The 20,867-nt window shown below is 35.6% G+C and overlaps 2 protein-coding genes across 2 annotated transcripts; both read left to right on the top strand.

Annotated features, from left to right (window-relative positions):
• The first annotated feature begins 976 nt into the window (after positions 1 to 976).
• LOC116166584 (odorant receptor 43a-like) lies at positions 977 to 6,462 on the top strand. Its single transcript, XM_031481581.1, has 5 exons — positions 977 to 1,057; positions 5,639 to 5,867; positions 5,921 to 6,022; positions 6,116 to 6,271; positions 6,319 to 6,462. The coding sequence occupies exons 1-5, from the start codon at positions 1,041 to 1,043 to the stop codon at positions 6,370 to 6,372; spliced, it is 558 nt and encodes a 185-aa protein (XP_031337441.1). The 5' UTR covers positions 977 to 1,040; the 3' UTR covers positions 6,373 to 6,462.
• Positions 6,463 to 13,088: 6,626 nt separating this feature from the next.
• Positions 13,089 to 16,394, top strand: LOC116166593 (odorant receptor 43a-like). The gene is made up of 5 exons (XM_031481590.1): positions 13,089 to 13,167; positions 15,607 to 15,835; positions 15,889 to 15,990; positions 16,066 to 16,221; positions 16,267 to 16,394. Exons 1-5 carry the CDS (start codon positions 13,148 to 13,150, stop codon positions 16,318 to 16,320), a joined length of 561 nt encoding a protein of 186 aa, XP_031337450.1. The 5' UTR covers positions 13,089 to 13,147; the 3' UTR covers positions 16,321 to 16,394.
• The last annotated feature ends 4,473 nt before the right edge of the window (positions 16,395 to 20,867 follow it).

Genomic DNA, 20,867 nt, shown 5'->3' on the forward strand with positions numbered 1-20,867 from the left:
GCTTGACTGCTATTCCGATTTTAATAAAGGGAAGGTGAAGTATGACGATTTTCATGTGCATACAGAAATTATTGAAATTATTGAAAGTACGTTTGATGGTGAACTAAAGACTTAATATTTTTTATTGCGGTCGATTTCGGGTTATGAACCCATCATCGAGCCTAGCGTCAATTATTAAATTTGAAACTAAAACATAAATAACATGTTGGTCTAAGTTAAAATGGGTTGTACCTATTGCAATTTACACACTATTGGAATCCGTGAAAAATTTTTTAGTAAAGTTGAAACGTGGTGGGAATGTAGGGGTTCAACTTCATTAAAAAATTCTTCAGTCCAAATTCCAAGTCTAAAAATAAAACCCATTTTAACTTAGACCAACATGTTATTTATCTATTAGTTTCAAATTTTGTAATTGACGCTAGGCCTGATGATGGGATGGGGCGAAATCTATCGCCATAGAAAATATTAAATCTTTAGTTCATCATCATAGTTTACCTTATACATAAGATCATAAACGACTAATAATGAAACAAATTCATAAAACATACCGTAGAATTTATACTTCGATCCTTTTTTATATTTCTTGGGAAGTGTGAAACTGATGCTGGGATTTTTGCATTGTACGGTCGCAGCCGTAAATTTTCCACCACTGTCTTAGAGACGAAACGTACCGAGATGAGAATGGAAATGAAGTTTTAAAGAAACTAACATTATTTCGTGTTAATTTTCCAGAATGTTACCATTACCTGGAGTATACCCTGGAGTAGATACTAAAAACAATACGCGTCATTATATTGGAATATACACACTTCAAGCTATGGGGCAAGTGATCGTGGGACACATATCTTCAGCTTCAGATACTCTATTCATAGCCACAGTGTTAATTACTAGCCAACAATTGTTGGTGTTCGGTATGATTAAAATTCTCACTACTTACCTATACTAAAAGGTTGTGTGTAGGTGCCGACATAAGCAATTGCCTATACGACGCTTTGCTACAGCACGGTGTAAATAAGGAGAAAGTACTACAATTCAGAGAAATGATGCATGATGCAAGGTAAGAATTTGACTCATAGGGATGTTATGTTTCTAATGTTTTTTTTTTCGTAAAACCCGATTTGAGGGTTTACGATCTCGTAATGAAAAAGTGTCTTTGAGACTCATACGTTAATCTAATCCCCGCAACTAAAAAAAGATTCTCAACTATGCTTGGCGCCATTTCGAACTTTACAAAAAGGTATGCTTTTTTTGCTCAAGTTAAAGATCTCACCGCCTTTCAAATAACGCCACCATTTCGCCGCCGGTCCAGTCGCCGCAGTCAAGTGTCATATTCGTAACCGGTTTCCTTCACAATGGAAACTGGCTCATGTTAAACCTATCCCAAAGATTAACAATCCTTCGTGTTACAAAGACTAGAGACCGATTAGTATACTTTCAACTATGACAAAAATCTTGGAGAAGGTTATGAAAGATCAAATAAATGAACGTCTTGCAAAGCATATTCTCCTTTCACCTTTCCATTTGGAAAAAATTATAGTTGTACTGTACTGCTGCATTACTGAGTATTACAGACGATATAATTAAAGCTACAGATGCAGAGTATCTCACAGTTTTGCTATTGTTAGATTTTTCAAAGGCATTTGATACCATCAGTCACAAGCTTCTGGTACCAATACTTAATGATTATGGCTTCGACGTGTCTTCGGTTTAAGTAATTAATTTTTATTTTGAAAACAAGCAGCAATGTGTACTAATAGATAACGGTATGTCTTCCTTACGTACTTAATGTGCATATTGAAATGCCACAAGGCTCCAATTTGGAGCCCCTTATTTTATATGTCATTAACTCGAACAATATTTGCAGGGTCCTAAAACGATGTAAATATCACCAATAACCTTCTGGTTCAAATTGCTACAAACCATCATTTATTTATCAATGCAAAAAAGTCCACTGTGCTGCTTTTTGGTCGAGAAAAAGTAGAATTTAGAATTTAGATTCTATCAGGATTAAAGTACAATTTAGTACCGGTTAGTCCGAGGCCTGCGATACTTATATGAACTTATATGAGTGTCGTAGGCCTCGGTTAGTCATATAAGTAATGGTTTGCTCCAATCAGATTCTGCTTTAAAGCGTTTATATCCGAATAGACATCTTCTATCTACTAAATCAAAGTAACTAACGGGGACACTTGTTTTGTCACATTTTAACTATTGTGATGTTTTGTATCATTTACATGTATTGACACTGTTATTTCCATCCGAATACAAAGAGTGCAAAATTCTTGTTTGAGATTTATTTATTGCATCGGACACAGAGATCATATTTCACATAAGATGAAAGAGGTGAGAGGGCTTAATATGTCTCAGCCTAGAAGGTTACATTCTCTAGTTCTTTACCATAAGGTTTCTGTCACCCAAATTCCTATTTGCTTGGCAAATCGACAGAACCAGTTTAAAAGTTTAGAAATACTTCGATTTGCACCTCCCACGTATACCGGCCACTTTTCCGAAATTTTGAGTTTTATGAACTTCAAGTCTGGCTTATATGAACTTAAAATTCCCTGCTCTCATTTTCGGGTGCAAATTGACTTGAACACCTCCATTTGCACATTCAATGCAAGCCGTGAATTTTTCTAAATCTAAAATGAGTTTTATTAAGTTTGATGAAGTTTTCCATTGTGTACTTATATTTAATAAATATTTTCATAACCACTAAATAACCCAAAATAAACATCACACAAAACCACAGATTTCAACTATCTATTGACTAAGTTCTAGCTTGCGCTTGATGCAGAGCACTGGTGTTGATTGATGGTTCTGGTGCGTGGGTGGATTCTTAAACCCCTACCGTAGAGTACGACAGATGAGTATCTCTCGTAGCGCCACCTTTGCGGTGCGCGTCGCGAGTTACGTTTTGGCGCGTGTTTGAGGTGGTCCTTCGTGCGATTTAAGGGATGACGCCGTGCCGTGTAATGTGGGTTGTGGTAGGAAGGGGTTTGTGCGTACGTTACAAGTTTTATTAACTTCAAATACATTCATCTCGTCTTATTTTTGTTAATTTTATTTAATTTTTTTTATTTTTGTTTTATTAAAGGGTTTGAATCCTCAGTGCAGTGATTCGAATACGAACTCCGACTTTAGAAAAGTTTTCGAATCCCAGATTTTAAGAATAATTTGAATGTCAGATTTCATTGGAATATGAAACGGTCTCGGATGCGACCTTATACTGTTAAGTTTATCCTACAGTTAATATCTTTAGGAACATGTATTCACATTGGAGTAATAAATTATAACGGTAGCTAGCTTGATGTACAGATTTTTTTAATCCAGGCTATATGTATAATAGTGTCTAACAAAAAAGCTAGTTCCTGATCCAGACGGGGTTTTTTATTTAGGTAAAACGATTCGAAATCAGAAAAAATAATTGAAACAGCTTAATTTTTCCACAGGCAAAATCCCTATGGTTGAAAGGGGTAGAAAGTGGTATTTTGCAATTTGTGGCAAAATTACTATGGGCCCGTAAAGTTGAGCCGTTTCCAAGATATTCACGACTCTCTATTTTCGAAAACACTCTTTTTTCTATTTTTTTTTCATCGTGCAGAGCATAATTTTCGTCAACTTATATTTTAATGATCCAAAATATAATATCCAGAAATTGCAAAAACCTGAAACTATACTTTAATTATTATAATTGTTTTAAATTTTCGCCTGAATTTTGCTTTGGAGTATCAGTTTGTGCTTTAATTTCTTTCAGGTTACGAGTATTTAATTCACCCGATATTTTATCAATTGAAGAGCCTTTTTTGATACCGGCTTTGGAAATCAGATCAATTCTCCAATAAAACCAGATATACGAGTGAATTATCAATTGGGTAAAAAGTTCTTATAAAAATGAGTCGCTGTCACAAGAGAGATTTGTCTAAATGAGAAATCGATTCAAATTCTGGATTCTGGATATGCAAATTAAAATCTATTGCGGCTATCTTGAAACGTATATACCACGAGGAGCAAGATAACAGCTTCGGTGAGACAAAAATTAACATGTCATTAAATCAAGTATCTTTCTCAATAGTTTTTAAGCATGGACAGACCTTCTGTTGTTCGTATATCAGTGTTTCACAAATTTTTCCAAAATCGGCCAACAAAGATAGTAGGTGTAGGAACACTTTAGCGTAGGAAAATTCTGGGGACTGTGGGAAAATGTTTCGACAAATTTCGGCAATTGGCTCGTGCAAAATTTTGGCAATTGTCCCGGCGTGTAAGGTCAAATTTAGGCCATTGGCCCGGGGTGGCCGGTCATATTTCGGCAGTTGGGCCGGGGTACCACATTTCGGCAGGATCCACCATCTTGGATGCTGGCTTATGGAACCAACATCATAAATGCTAAACCTACCATCTCGGATGCTTGACACATCATCTTGGATGCTGGACTCATGCTGGACCCGACACATTGACGTCATCGGTGATTGCTGGATTTTTTTATTGATGTTATGATTCGAACCCACGCCCACGGTACATATACCTGATATAGAAGGCTTACCGCGTAAATTTAAGAAAACACTGTTACATATCATACGCCACATTTATTTTTATCAACAACGGTGAAACATTTATGCCGAATTATATAAAATTACCGAAAGTAAGCTAAATAATTATGATGTGAAATAGGCTATTCGAGTGTCCGTTGTGACAGCGAGACATGTGTTTTTTTAGGCCAGTCTCATTTTTATGAGAACTCGAATTTTTGCACAACTGATGCTTCACTCGTGTATCTGTTTTTGTTGGAGAATTGATCTGATTTCCAAAGCCGACATCAAAAAAGGCTCTTCAATAATACAATTGATAAAATATCGGGTGTATTAAATACTCGTGACTCCAAAGCTATATTCAGGGGAAAATTTAAAACAATTACTTATAATAATTAAAGTAGTTGTTGTGTTCAGGTTTTTGTGAATGTCTGGGAATTTTTCTATTGGACGTACGATATTTTTATATTTTGGATTATTAAAATACAAGCAACAAAGTGACATTCCTCGAAAAAGGTGACGTTTGCGTTGTCAAATACGAGCGCAAATGTCTACATTGGATATCGATTGTAGAAAAAACAATTAAACACTTGTCTACAAACGGATAATAGAATCGAATTGGACGTTTTGATCAACGAATTATGTAAAATTCAAGTGGAGTGACGTAAAGTTAAGTAAATTCATAGTAAAATAGAAATCCATTTCCTAAGATTTTTTTCATGAACGTGTACGTTTAGTGTCTAAGAAACAAGTCGTTAACCAGTTTTAAGGAGTTTCAATTTCGAACTTTCCGTAGGGACTAAAATGACTACTTTAGTCTTACTTTTGAGAGTACCCGAAGTGCAATACTATCTTCTATTATTGAGATGATAAAGAGGTTGCTTGAGAGGTTGTTACTGGGACAGGTGGTTTAATAACGATTTAATACCTTTTAAGTGCTAAATTTGATTGATACTGATTTCTTAAATACAGCAATTTTCTGCAAAAGGATTTGTTCTTTATACCTTTTTAAAATTAATCATTTGTAAGGAGCTCTGATATTTCTACCAACTGGACTAGTTAATTTGAGGCAAAAAGTGCAGGTTTGGGGTAAATTGAATTTTTTGTTACAGATGGCCAGAGGATACCGAAGAGCGTATCAACAAAGATCGCATTATGACAACAATACGTTCCGGGGATTTTAAAGTAAGAGTATTATACCTTCTGACTAAATACATTAAACACCATCAAGAAATCCTGGAATGTTGTAAGCTCATGAATAGCTATTTCTTTCCACTTCTATTCATGAAAATGTGCGTATCCATGTTTTACCATGTTTTCGTGCCATTTGCAATCCTTCATGTGAGTGTTATAACAACTTACGAAAACTAGAATGTGGCAACGACAATTTTTAGAACAAAAAATTAGGATTAACGCTCATCTTGGTTCAATATGAAGCCTGCGCGATTACCGAACTGCTTTTATTTACCTTGGCCGGACAAACACTAATAAATAAGGTAATTAAATCAAAAATAAAGAAGTGGATACATATAATGAAGCTAAATGAAAACATATGGTGGGATGCAATTAACTTTGTATAACTTTTATAGAGTGAAGAACTTCACCGAAACATATTTGGGTCACCGTGGTATATGTGTGATGTTAACTACCAGAAGTATATTTTAATGGTTATCATGCGCACGGGACGTACTACTTGTGTTTCTGTGGGAAAATTGGTTCCAATGTCTCTGGCAATGTTTCTATGGGTAGCGTTGCACTTTTTGCGTATGTGAAATAAGTCTGTATGTTTTAGATGATGAAAACTGCATTTTCATACCTCGCTGTCCTACGACAAGTTACAGACTGATAATGCAAAACAACCAACCGCGGCATTTTTTTGTACATTTCCAGCAGATTTTAACTTTCACTTTCACTACACTACGCACAGCATCTTACTATATGGAGCACATAATCGTTCAGATATTTTTAAACAGCACACAACAAGCGCATTTGTATCTTAAATGTTCAATCTTTTAAAAGTTAAATAAAGCTAAAAAGTGATACTTAAGATTCAGTGTCTTACCATGCTGCTTAGAGTGTTGAGATTTGCCCCTCAGCGCTAAAAATGAAATATTTTGTGGGTAGGTGACATCACATGCCATAAAAAATGGATATGTTCAATTTTGTTTCTGAAAATCATCTTCAACTACTACACCTTTTCCACTTTTATTCGAGAAGTTGTAAATTGTATTTGAGAATTGTTACTTGGATTTGAGAAAACAACAAATGTAGTTGAGAATAGTCAGTTGGATTTGAGAAAACAACAAATGTAGTTGAGAATAGTCAATTGTATTTGAGAAAGTATCATTTAATTTTAAGAAGTCGTTAATTGTATTTCAGAATTCAGAATGTAATATTAAGAATCAAATTTTTATAATCCCGCTACTGTATGCAGTCCCGCAACAGCAGCAGCAGCCTCAGGCTATGTTATACATGTGATTTTGTTTTTCTCATTTTCAACTGATATCTTCTCAAATACATTTTACCATTTCTTGAATACAATTTACTACTCTCAAATTCATTTGATGCCTTCTCAAATACAAATCACTATTCTAAACTACATTTGTTGTTTTCTGGAATACATTTTACTATTCTCAAATACAATTGATACTTTCTCAAATTAACTTTATAGTTTCTTGAATAAAAGTGGAAAAGGTGTAGAAGCTGCTTCGTGTTCAGTACGCTATATCCTATTTTAACACGATGTAACATACCGATTTTAGCGCAATTATAGTTTGTTTATCCCCGTATCGGGTTTCCAACCGTGATACAATTTAATTGAAATCCTTTTGCTGATGGTTTGGAGTCCACCCAAAACATGCCTTCTCTTCCATTATCCACTTACTTGTGTCAGCAGCGGTTTCAAATTGTCTCAAGTAGGCGGTGATTTTTCATCGAGTATTGGTGACTCTTAACTCGAATTTTTCTCGTACGTCTATTTTCACAAGGTTCTGAAGCTTCCTTGCGGGAGGATTGTGGAAAATCAGGTAGATCTCATCCCATCTTACTTATTGTTGGCCCGCTTCGATGTTAGTTTCCACGGCTTCTATTTTGGCTGCCATGGCCTGTTGACCGCCTTTAATCTCATCTTGATCGACTTCACTAAATTCAACCACACACCTGAAACCATGTACCTAACGTTCATGGCGCCCGATCGGGATTTCTACAATCACCATCATTTCTTTATGGAAACAGTTACTCGATTTTCCCATCTGTACCAATTCATGCGGCTAACACTGTTTGTCTGAAACAAGACTCCTAATCTTCACAAAATAGGTTCGTAAGATTGCGTTCATCCTTCTCGGGTCCTTAATTCAGAAGGTTCAAGGATATGGCACTTGACATTTATAGCCCTGATTGGGTTTGCGAAACGTGAAAGTAATTTTGCAAGTGTGATTAATTAAAAAAAGTGATGTCCAAGAAGTCAAACTTTATGGACAAAAAAATCTTTATGTTTGTAACGCTTACATTGTATCATGTATGAAGAGAAAAAACTTGCAGCATATACCAAAAAAATTGCGCTGTCGTACAAAATGACCCTAAATATTTTTTTTTTTGTGTTTATAGATGTTTTAATTTCCTTCTAAACCGTTTCAATCATAACATCATAAAACCCAAAAAAGCTGTTTAGAAATCAGGCTTCTATTAATTCATGCCCTGATTCATGCTTTGATTTAGGGAATCTTATAGCCCTTAATTTTTGGAATTATTGGTTATAATAACGTAAAAACAACGTTTACGATAAAATTCTGATATCCAGCTACTCAGGCCGGTGCGCAATGGTCGTAAGCAAGGATAATTTATCTGTAATAAACAATAACAATCCGACAAAGAATTAACTTCCTTAGTAAAATCAGTTTTTATTAAGAATTGAAAATGGTTTTCGTTGGCACGTAGTGTACATGTAAATAAATAATTAAATTGAAATGGGATTCCTGAAGATTACAAATTAGAACAACCGCTATAAAATCAATATGGCCATATTCGTACAGAGATAGCGTCGTATATAAAAACAAGTACTTGGTTTGAATACAATTGGTACCAATGGACAAGTAGCCAAATTTAAATTACTTCTAGAACATTAGGAAAAAATCAATATAGCTGCCATCTTCTATACAACAAGTTGTCCTTGTCCAGGCTTTGAAAAGAAATTACAAACTTGTCTGAAATGAAACCAATTCCAAAACTACATACCAACGGGACTGATTTGATTGGTTTTTCATTACAGGTAGGTTTTCTTCGCACACTGAGTATTGATAGGTGAGTTGGTAGAACACCCACAGAAGTTGAAATTTTCGGAAGGTTTTTCCAAATCCAAATTAATCTGGCGCTCGCTAACACCAAACGAAAAACGTAGAACCTCAAACGTGCTGCTTTTATCGAACTCCCCGCAACGTCAGTTCGTAATTCTGGATCCAATACCAATTTTACCAGAAAATAAATCGAGTAAAAATAAAAGGCTAAAATTGTATGCATGAACAAAACGAACGCTCAACAAAAAACTTACGATTTGATAACAAATCTCTTTTTAAATAATCCTCGTCGGACTCAAACTTCAGCGAAATTTCGGTAAGTTAAAAATGTAGTTTAATCTAATAAGAAAACAACAAGAACTGTTCTAAGGACCATTAACTTTACCTAATAAATAATCAAACTTTACCTAGCTCCATATAAGGATCTGGTAATTTTAGGCACATTAATGATCTCAGTAATTAATTTCAGATTTAAGGTTAGAATGCGGACTTTCATTATTGGTGGTACCATTGAATAAGCACCTTAAAGAAGTATAACCATTGAATAAGCACCTTATATTCAATAGTCCAGGCTATATAACATTTTTTGACAAAAAAAATTAGTTACCGGTTCAAACCGGGTTTTTCATGCAGATGAAATAATTAGAAATTAGGGAAAAATAATTAAAACAGCTGAGTTTTTCAGCGGATGAAGTCCCGGGGATTGAAAGGGGTGGAAAGTGGTGTTTTGTAATTTGTGGCAAACTACTAATTTTAGGCTAAAATGTTCAATATAAGAGTTATAGAGAATAAAAAATCAACGACTTTTAACCACGTTATTAATTGTAAATTGCACAAAACTTTAAAATGGATTTCGCAGGATCGGAAGTCAAACGTGACGTATAAAAGGAAGATCACTAACATCAATAATAAATAATTCAATTTCAATGTTATTATGTATTATGCAACAAACTACATAGATAATAAATAGTACATTATACATCAAGGGAGAGAAATGCATTATTTTTCCCGCGGTGCGATTTGTAGCCAGAGGGCGAAGCGAAGCGGAGCCCGAGGGCTACAAAGCACCAAGGGAAAATGGCATTTCGCTCCAGAGGTGTATATACTATTTTTTGCATTCGCGTCGACGTTTACCTATACTCTTTAAATGAATTGATGGTTCTTTGAAGATTATAACCACATATTAATCAGGTTAGTGGAGAATTAAGTATAACCGTGGCAACCAATAAATTAAAATGTAATCATGTTAGTCGAGAATTCAGATAAACCATGGCAACAGATAAACAAACAATGTTTGCTGTTGAAAAAGTGCGTGAATTAAAATGGAAGTTGCGGGTTGTTCTGAAGAACCTTATGAAATTACAAACGCCGCTAACGCTGCTGTTGTGAATTTACTACCTGATAAGTCGAAAAAGTTGTATGAAGCAGCATATAAAGGTTTTAAAGACTGGTGCATAGAAAAAGATGTCGCGACCGTCACCGACAATGTTATGTTGGTTTACTTTAGCGAAAAAGCCAAAAAGTACAAATGTTCAACGGTATGGGCACAATATTCCATGGTGAGGTCTTGTATGCTCATTTACGACAATGTTGACATCAACAAATTTCCAAAATTGATATCATTTTTAAAAAGGAATTCTGATGGATATTCTCCGAAAAAATCGAAAATATTTAATAGAGAAGAGGTGGAAAAATTCTTGCTTGAAGCTGACGATGATACCCATCTTATGCGAAAGGTAAAATTGCGTTTACTTAACGTATTAAACATTGCTAACCATTTCCTCTTTAGGTTGCGTTGAGTTGGCATGTCGCACTGACGAATTGGTCAATATGACACTGGATAACGTTGAAGATGTGGGGTCTTCTTTCATAATTACCCTGCCACATACAAAAAACAAAACATCCAGAACGTTCGTTATAGCGAGTAATGAAGGCGGTAAAGTGGATTTTCTTCAGATAATTCGCAAATACACGTCCCTTCGACCTGGAACTAACCATGGACGATTTTTTGTTTTCTACAAGAACGGAAAATGTACTCAGCCGGTTGGGAAAAACACGCTTGGCAAGGTGCCAAATATGATCGCCAATTACTTAAAATTACCAAACCCAGAACTCTATACGGGGCACTGCATGAGGCGTTCCTCCACCACTCTATTGGCGGATGCTGGAGCTGACATCACCACTATAAAACGGCATGGTGGGTGGAAGTCCACCACAGTCGCGGAAAGCTACATTGAGAACTCTGTGGCCAACAAAACGAAGATTGCAAATCAGATTATTCAAGGTAGCACTACCTCAAATGTCAATATAACATCGGGAGCCAGTTCTGATTCGAATCTATTGATTAATAAAATTCCAGCGGTAAATTTTACAAAATGTGAAAATATAACGTTTAATTTAAATATAAACAATGTACCTTTTTAAGTTTGAGTTAATATAACCTATATAAATATCAGGGAGTTTTCATTATCATTATTTCTCAAGGGACTGAAATGCAATTTCTGTCCCTGTTTTGTGATCATAGAAACGGATTTTTACCCTCGCGAGTGCAAAAAAAAAATTTTAATTCCATTCGCTTCAATAAAACGGACTATGTAGGTACCGAAATACTCGGTGCAGAAACATAAAATAAAATAAAGCTACTTTTCTTTATAACAAAGAAAAATATGACAACACTGTTCAACTCTGATAAACAAGGAAAACAAAGGGCCCCTAAGTATAACTGGTTTCCCTGTTTAAAATAGTCATTATTTACCGCCCCAGGCCAAATATCCTTCAATATTTGTGACAATTAACCACTTTGCAGTGTATGCAACACACCTTACACCAATTTCAGGTTTTCCTATGTCGTTATACTTCTTTAAGGTGCTTATTCAATGTCTATACCTAATAACTAAAGCGCCAGTTACCGATAGGTACTATTTAATCAAAAATATATTTGTAATATTCAATTTTGCATAAGAAAGACCCAAAATTAGAAGATATAATACAAAGGAAACATACCACAAATAGCGAATTTACAGCGACGGGCTAAGAATTTGGAATAATTTATAAGGGACAAGAGGTTTTCCCGCTCCATTTCCAATTCTATCAAACTAAACTCATTTGTAGAAGTTAGAAGTATGTACTGAAACCACCAATTAAATTTTTTCAAAGATATTGATTGCGTTTATCGTAGTTGACGTGTATGGTCAAGGCTTTCATGTTTGAAATATATATTAACGAAAACTACCGTATGCATGTTTCAGAAGCGAAGTAGCGCTGATTGAATGTAGTGTAGAGTTTTTTACAATTCGTCTTCAAATAATGGGCGAGATGGAACTGCTCAAATTTAACTTACAGTACGCAGTGTTATGTTCATTAATCCCACCGAATACTAGTAGTACATGGATTAGAATATTCAGTAATATTTGCAAATATATCTATCTCTGTGTACTATACTTGGTATTTTTGCCATTTTTGTACGAACTCTACTTAGCCGACAATGTAAACTATTCGCTCACCATTATGAATGCGGGTAATGTATTATAATATACCTCAACTTCGTTCGTAGAAACTAGTAACCTAAATTTTCAGGTGTAATCCTCTGCTCTATTTTAACTATACACATTTTCATACTAAATGGACGAAATGGAAGAGATTTAGTAGAACATCTGAACAGAGTGTTTAAATACAGGACAAACAGCGATATCGTTGAAATTGGCATGGGGGAGGTAAATCAACGTACGAAAAGGATCACACAAGGGCTTATAGTATTGCTTACGCTTGGTGTGTTAAGCATGACTTCTTTTCCGATTTTCATGAAGGGAAGGTAAAGATCGCGGTTTTTATGTACATACAGAAAATCTTACAATTCTTTTTTGTGTGCTAAAATATTTCCTGTGTAAACTGGTGGAATGTTTGCATTGTACGGCCCCAGCCGCAAATTTTCCACCAGTATCTTGGAGACGGAACGTACTGGAATGGAAGAGGAAATAAAATTTTAAAAAAACTAACATTATATCGTGTTAATTTTGTAGAATGTTACCATTACCTGGAGTATTCCCTGGAATGGATGCCAAAAACAACACGCTTCATTACATTGAAATATACACACTTCAATTTATGGGGCAAATGATCGTGGGACAAATAACTTCAGCTGCGGATACATTATTCATATCCACGGTGTTAATTACTAGCCAACAATTTTTGGTGTCTGGTATGATTAAAATAAGACTCATTTATCTATACTAAAAGTTGCTGTATGTAGGTGTAGACATTTACAATTGCCTATACGACGCTTTGCTACAGCACGGTGTAACTAAGGAAAAAGTGCTACAATTCAGAGAAATGTTGATGCATGATGTAAGGTAAGAATTTGACCCATACTCTGTTTATCTCGCCTTAGGCTCTCTGGACAATAGAGCAGACGTTCTTCGATCATTTATTTCTTAGTTTTCATGTCTAATGCGAGTGATATCTTTTTTGAAATAAAAGAGCGTTTACATCGATACTCGATTAATCAAACACACTGTACAGTTTCAATAGCTGAAGGTCCCATTGATGCTAAGAAGAGGACAACCACGAAAGATTTATCGTATCGGTCGACTCGCCAACGATCTACTCCTTTAGCGGACCCGCAAATTTCCAGGAGGGCGAGATCCACATCCACTACCTCCGATAAGAAACCTATCAAAGCTATGCTGTAATGCAAAAAGTGTCCAGAACGTTTCCATGGGGCTGGCGACATCGATTCGCAACCCATGCGTGATTTTATCCGAAAGAAAAAGAAACAATGGGTAACAATCCAGGGCTCATCACATATCAATCATCTCTCACGGGCCGACTCCAAAGACACATTGACCTACCACACTGACTAACCGAAACCGTCTCAGGATACGACAAGCGTTTTTGAAAAATTGCAAATCCCCCTCAGGATAGTCGGCAGGATCACGAAACGTGCCTGAGTAGTGCAATTATCAACAAAACTCACTAACTGCTTGGGAAGAGCTACTTCTTCTCAAATTCAAATCTTTAAATATGGGAGGTTCCGAAAAAACTAACATCGCCGCAAAAATAAAATATCAAGCAGTTCATAATTAGCAGTTGTACTTCTCCAAAGCGACATCCCACATCGCTTTCCCTAGCAAAGAAGGTGGAAGTAGAAGTTTCAGACTTTGATATAAGAGGAGCAGTTAGGATTCGCTGCCGCTGATTCCTCGACATTCCAAGCGCTGCAGGTCATAGGAACATCCAGCTCCTTTCCGAACGCTCGTGTTTCTTCCCGCTCCAGAGGTCACCTTAGATCGACACATTCTGCTGTATACAGAAATACAAAAGAGATCAACTCTCTTAAAGGCATTACATCGAAAGCCTGCCGATAAGGCCAGACGACGGACACTCGACGCCATTACAAAATTTTGCAACTTTCTTTTGGAAGGCAACGTGGTCCCAGTAGTACTCCCAATCATTTACGGTGCCATTATATGGACTCCTTCTAAAAAAGACACTCACACTGTCCACTCTTACTGAGATACTGGCATTTTTGTGGGAAACTATTGTGTGCGGTAAACTACATGCAAATTTTTTATTTTTATTTATTTTATTTTATTTTATCCCCCACTTGTTCTGGGCCCTCAACAGGCTTTCGCCCAATTACAGAGTGACCCGCATAATGCTTTTTAGAGGTGCCTCTGCAGAAAGTCTTAAGTTGTTCTATACTACTCCGGTATTTACCTTACGAATTAGGAAAACTGCAGGAAAACCTAATTCGGAGTAGCCGGCAGAATGCTCGAAACTGGTCTAAGGTAACTCCCATCTCTGCCACAGATGAAAAATTCACCTCAACCCAGGTTCGAACACCCGACCTCCGGATTTATAGCCCAATGCTCTACCACTGAACCATAAAGCCATAAATTCTGCTAAGGGTAGCACGAGGGGTAGCAAAAACTAACATGCACTTTTGCTATTATACTCAACAATGGGAACTTCACTTTTTCACGCAAGTTTTCCACTGGGGCAAAATGATAAATTTCTAGAACTATTGGATATCATGGACACTAAACGTCGCTTTGACTTTTGTCTTCTAAGCTCGGTTATTCCGAACGTCAAATCCAATTAGTTAAGCTCTAAAATCCGCTATATAAAACACGCTGTACTGAACAAACGCGAAACTTCCTGGTTGGGGAGTCAAACCAGAATCTTCTCGCCTTCAACGCTCAAACCAGATTCTATCGCTCAACGTATCTTTACTGCCGCTAATCGAATCTTTTACCCTCCACTGACCAAAAGCGACTTCCTAATTTCTTGCAAAGCTCATCCCATCTTTCTACACTAAGCTGACTTAATTAAAACGCCTATTTCATGATGGAAAGCAATGGCGGCGATACTTCGTCAATTTTCATTTGTTCACGCACTCTTAGATTGTCTACCGAAAAAACTGACTCAACAAATTTTTACCAAGGAAAGCTTATTTCGCAGTGTAAGAAATGAAACATTATACTACCTCTTCTTATAATGTAAAACGAAATAAATATTTCTATGAAAAAAAATCGCAAAAACTACGCAAAATAACCATCTTGTTAAAAAGATTAACCACAAAGGAGTTTTATGAATTTAATAAAATAGGGCACTAATGAAAATAATGCAAATTTGCTTCAACACTTGCACTAGTATTTAACTCTCGAAAAGCTCTCAAATATGTCAGTTTTACTTCATCCCTGATCTGTGAGACCTAAACACTTAAAATGACATCGACAATTGTCATATTGATCATTTAATATAATACAAATTGAATTTTTTTGTTACAGATGGTCAGAAGAAACCGAAGAGCGTGTCAACATTGATCGTATTATGACAATAATACATTCCGAGGATTTTAAAGCAAGAATATTAGACCTTCTGGGTAAATACATTAAACACCATCAAGAATTCCTGCAATTTTGTAAGGTCATGGATAGCTATTTCATACCACTCCTATTTATGAAAGTCTGCCTATCCATGTTTTATCATGTTTTCGTACCTTATTGTTTGCTTCGGGTGAGTGTTTTAACAACTTTCGAAACTGTAATGTGGCAATGAGGATCTTTTAGAGCACCGAATTAGGATTATCGCTAATCTTAGTCCAATATGAAACGTGCGCGTTTACCGAAATGCTCGTATTTGCCTTGGTCGGACAAACACTGATAAATAAGGTAATTAACTCAGAAATAAAGAAGCTAAATGACAACAGGAAGGACATAATATTTAACTTCGGATAACATTTGCAGAGCGAAGAACTTCGCCAAAACATATTTGAGTCACCATGGTATATGTGTGATGTGAACTACCAGAAGTATATTTTAATGCTACTCATGCGCACGGGACGTAGTACTAGTGTTCGTGTAGGAAAATTGGCTCCAATGTCCCTGCCAATGTTTCTATGGGTAGCGTTGTATTTTATGCGTTTGTGAAATAATTCTCAGTTTTAGATATTGAAAACTGCATTTTCATACCTCACTGTGCTACGACAAGTTACAGACTGATAATGAGAAACATCCAATCGTGGCGATTCGATGTAGATTTCCACTAGTGCACTACTTTACTTTAAACGTTTCCCACAGTCTCTTAGTATACGGGGATGGAAAGAAGTTAACTGCTGAGGAATTAAAATTATTTTCTGCGTTGTTAGTAGTTGAAGTTTGTTACCTACATTTTATGTTGGTTGGCAGTTAGTACTTTCGGGTTTTTTAATAAATGGTTTGTGCTAATGAACTGCTATACAATTTTACTAAATTAAGTCCTTATGCGGTGAAGTGATATCTTAAAACTGTTAGTAAGAAATACAAGTACTTCCACAGCAATTCTAATTAACACCCATTGTGTCGACTGATACTACCTACCGTAAACCTACACGGTCTTGCAGTTTTAAAACTTTAATTAACATAGGAAACCAAAATCATCTAATAATTACTGCATTGAAATTCTAAAATATGAATTTCCCCGTCGTCTTCTAAATGACAAGAGCTTTCGGACGTAACAAAAATAATTGAAATATCTTGACGGCAACGGTTGCAAACGGTGAATTATTACAGCTTTTGTTTACGGTAACGGCGGCTGAAACACAACCCTAGAAATTATTCAATTACCTTGATCTATCCTCGACTCCTAAATACTGTCGGCACAACACTTTTCGTAACAAAGCGCCCAACTTAAAACGCTTCTTCTGATCGCTAAAACTGGTAACTTCAAGGCGCCAAACGAGTGCTTTGTTACAATATAACGAATAACGAATGAAAGGAGAAGCAATCTGAACACGAAAGAATATTTTTACTTTCAACCGCCTGGCTCCCTACTATCTCCACCTTCAAATTTTCATTAGCATCCCACCACTTCGATTAAGCCGTGTGGTCAATAGACCTTGTAGGTAAAATAATAATCTGGAATAAATTAATGGAGTCTACTGTTGTGTAAACTACGTCATGCGGACATTTTATCAGCAAAATAGCGATGGACCACCCTGTATCTATTGAATTTCATTTATTTTTAAGCGTTAAATTTTGGTCTCCAATTAATAATGAACACAATTTCGATCATGCTTCTCGAATTTCAGATCATTGTTGGTTTTGTTTGGAATTATTTATTTAATGATGTGTAATTTTTGTTTAAATAATCGCTTGTAGTTTGTTTATTTAAATGTAAAGTAATTACGTGTTAAGTTTCTTTTTTTGTAAAAGTTTTATCTTTGCCCAAGGCGATAAGAGAGCGTAGTCTAATTACTTTCAAGTTAATCACGTGTTACCGCTGATGCTTTCTCGCCGTAGTGAACACAAGAGTTTAATTTATTCAAAGACACAGTTGGAAGTGGAACGGAAAGTGAATTTGTTTAAAATATAAGAAATGGAGGTTTATGGTTTGCTTTGGTCAAGCTCTTCTGGTGGTGGGCGTTAATCGTTTTTTTTTGGTGGACGCTGAAACGTAGTCGTTTAATGTTTTGGTGAATAGCAGATTTGCCGTTATTTGAGCTATTATTGGAAAGACAGTCAGTCTTTATAATCGTAAAGTTCTTGTTATAGAAGAAAGTTAGTTGAGTGCTACGAGTATTAAGAGATTTAAGTTGTGATAAACATGAAAAGTCGAATTAAGGAGTAAAGAAGTAGTTTTTTTCTCAGTATCTGTTAAAGGTAGTTTTTCCATAATGAAAGAGCCAAATTTTACATCTTTAATTACAGAAAATCCAGTGTTGTCTAAATCCAGATGCAAGTGTTATAATTATAGTCGAGGAGTAAAGTTTCGAGCATTTTGACTTGGCGTTTGTGTTAGTGCGTCTTTAAGGTCTTCTTTTAATTAATTTGTTCTACCGATCGCTTTTTGCGTGGTGTTTGTTTTTCTGACCCGGAGCATCTTTCAGGTTATATATTAAATCGACTTCGAAATCAAATAATATGATTGACTTTGCGTTTAATCTCCAATAAACAACGCCATTTAACGTTAATAATACATAATTGAAATGCACATACAGGGTGTCCTTATCATTTTGCAGTGCCGAAGTCAAATAAAACGTCCGCCTAACGTATTTTACATAACAATATTAACAAATATTCCCACCAACCACATCCTAGCTAAGCATGATCATAAGGCACGCTTTTTTCTAATTCGTTACAGAAAACTTTAAATTCAGTTTAATGCGGTTGGCAATATTGAGGTGTTATTTACTTTTAAATATTTGCTGAATACTACTCGTTACATCGATAAAAGTATATTTGAACAATTTCCTGAAGTAGACATAGCGCAAAAGGAAAAGGAACAAGTTAAAAAGTAATCGTAAACGATTTACATAAAGCGCATTTCCACTTGCATTCATTTCCTATTTGTAAGATGCAACTTTTGTTAAAATTTCAATTTCAGTTTATAAGAAGAATTTCATTTCAATGCTTTTCTAAATAAGAAAGTTGGAACTGCGCATGCGCAAACCTAAATTTTGAAACTAATGTTAGATTTTCCTTTGTTCCAAGCGCCCAAGTATCAAATTTCACTTAAATGCTTCCATAGATAAAAAAGTTGGCACTGCGCATGCGCAAAATAAAATTTTGAAACTGGCGTTTGATTTTCCTTTATCCCAAGTGCCTATGTATCAAATTTCGTTTAAATTCTCCCATAAATAAAAAAGTTGGCACTGCGCATGCGCAAAACCAAATTTTGAAATTGGCGTTTGATTTTCCTTTATCCCAAGTGCCTATGTATCAAATTTCGTTTAAATTCTTCCATAAATAAAAAGTTGGCACTGCGCATGCGCAAAACCAAATTTTGAAATTGGCGTTTGATTTTCCTTTATTCCAAGTGCCTATGTATCAAATTTCATTCAAATACTTTTATAAGTAAAAAGTTTGCAATTCGGTTTATAAATGGTCGAGATGCGAAAAGGGCACTGTGAATTTTGAATCGATTCGATTCAACTTTTGGCATTGCGTATTATATGGCTAAAGCTATCCCCATATTGAATTTAATGCAATTCAGTTCATAACTAACGGAGATGTAAAAGCGATCGAACATTTCTAAACAAAGTTATCGTTCACACGGACAGATAGAGGGACAGACAGACAAAGGAACAGACGGACAGACCAACAGGCAGACGACAGATAGCAATGCAAAATTATAAACGATCTCTAGGATCGTTAATAAACGGCAAAAGTGTAAAATTATGGAACATGTGAAAAACGGTTTTGTGTTTTTTTTACAACTTTTTTTGTAAGCGGTACAGAAAAAATTCCTTCCTTGGTACAAGACTCGACACCATAACGAATCAAATAGCGAAAAAAGTAGAACAATAGCTCTTAACAAGATAAAGAACTAGTAGCGTCGCAAAGCGAGCGGACGGACGGACGGACGGACGGACGGACGGACGGACAAAGTGGCCACAATAGCGCATTTTTTTTTTATTTTTGTGGAAATGCGCTAAAAATAAATCTGCAATTGCCAAAACAAACATTGTTTCCGATGTAAATAATACTTTACTACTTTACTCTGCAACCAGGTAATATGTGCAGAGGTGGGCCCATGTACATATTTTGTCGCCTCCCTTATTATTTTTTTTAAGGTAGACAATTCATTAAAACACTTAATAGGGTTGATTGCATTACTAGGATTCACTAGTATTTGACTTTTGTTAGTCCACACTGATATACTGCAACTTTGTGGTATCCTTTTTGAACACAATGTTACTTACCTTTAATTTAGTGTTGGTAGTTTTATGACTTTAGTTGCTAATTATGGTTAGTTACGCATAATTCAAGAAAGGGTGCGTATACGTGCAAAGTAGGGCGTATACTGGAGATTGTCGAGCATAGGTATAACACTTGGATCATTCTAAATATCAAAATGTATTCGACATTGGATTGTGGATGACGACAGTATCAAGGCATTTCTATACAGGGTGTTTTTTTGGGAGCTTTAGTTAAAAGTTTCTGGGAAAGTAAAATAGGTAGGTTTTTGAAAATTTGTACTTAGGAGTTACTCTGAAGGCCGAATCGATGTAAAATAGGTTCAAAATGGCCGCACTTCCGGAAACACCGGAAGTAGATAGTAACTTCGTTATTTTAAATGGCAACCCCTATTTTTTATTGCATTTTTGGATTCTACGTGAAATTTCAGTTCTTTTGATACCATATGTCGATATCTGCCATTTATGGTTTTTAAGTTATTTTGACTTTAAGAAAAAAAATGGCGGATGCAGATGGTACCTTGATAATTGATTACTTGAAAACGGTTCTAGTCATGGCAACCTATTTTTATCAGTGAATAGAGAATGAATAGGGCTTTCTTTTAGTGCACTTAAAACAAAGTTAAGTTGCATACAACCGCACCTATGGAGATCCAAATTTAAGAAACTTCAAAGTCTATAAACTCAGTTTTTTTAAATGGAATGACCATGTTCTTAATATTACATGAGATAGAGAATCGAAATTGGCATATTTTGACTATACATGTTCCTATAGCTATCTTTAACAGTTTCTGATTTATTCCCATTCCATTGAATTGATCTCGGAATTGATGCCATTTTTTTCGCATTTTCTTTTTAGTAGTTGGCCATGAT

Source organism: Photinus pyralis, unplaced genomic scaffold (genome assembly GCF_008802855.1).
Source record: "Photinus pyralis isolate 1611_PpyrPB1 unplaced genomic scaffold, Ppyr1.3 Ppyr1.4_LG3b, whole genome shotgun sequence".
Classification (NCBI taxonomy): domain Eukaryota; kingdom Metazoa; phylum Arthropoda; class Insecta; order Coleoptera; family Lampyridae; genus Photinus; species Photinus pyralis.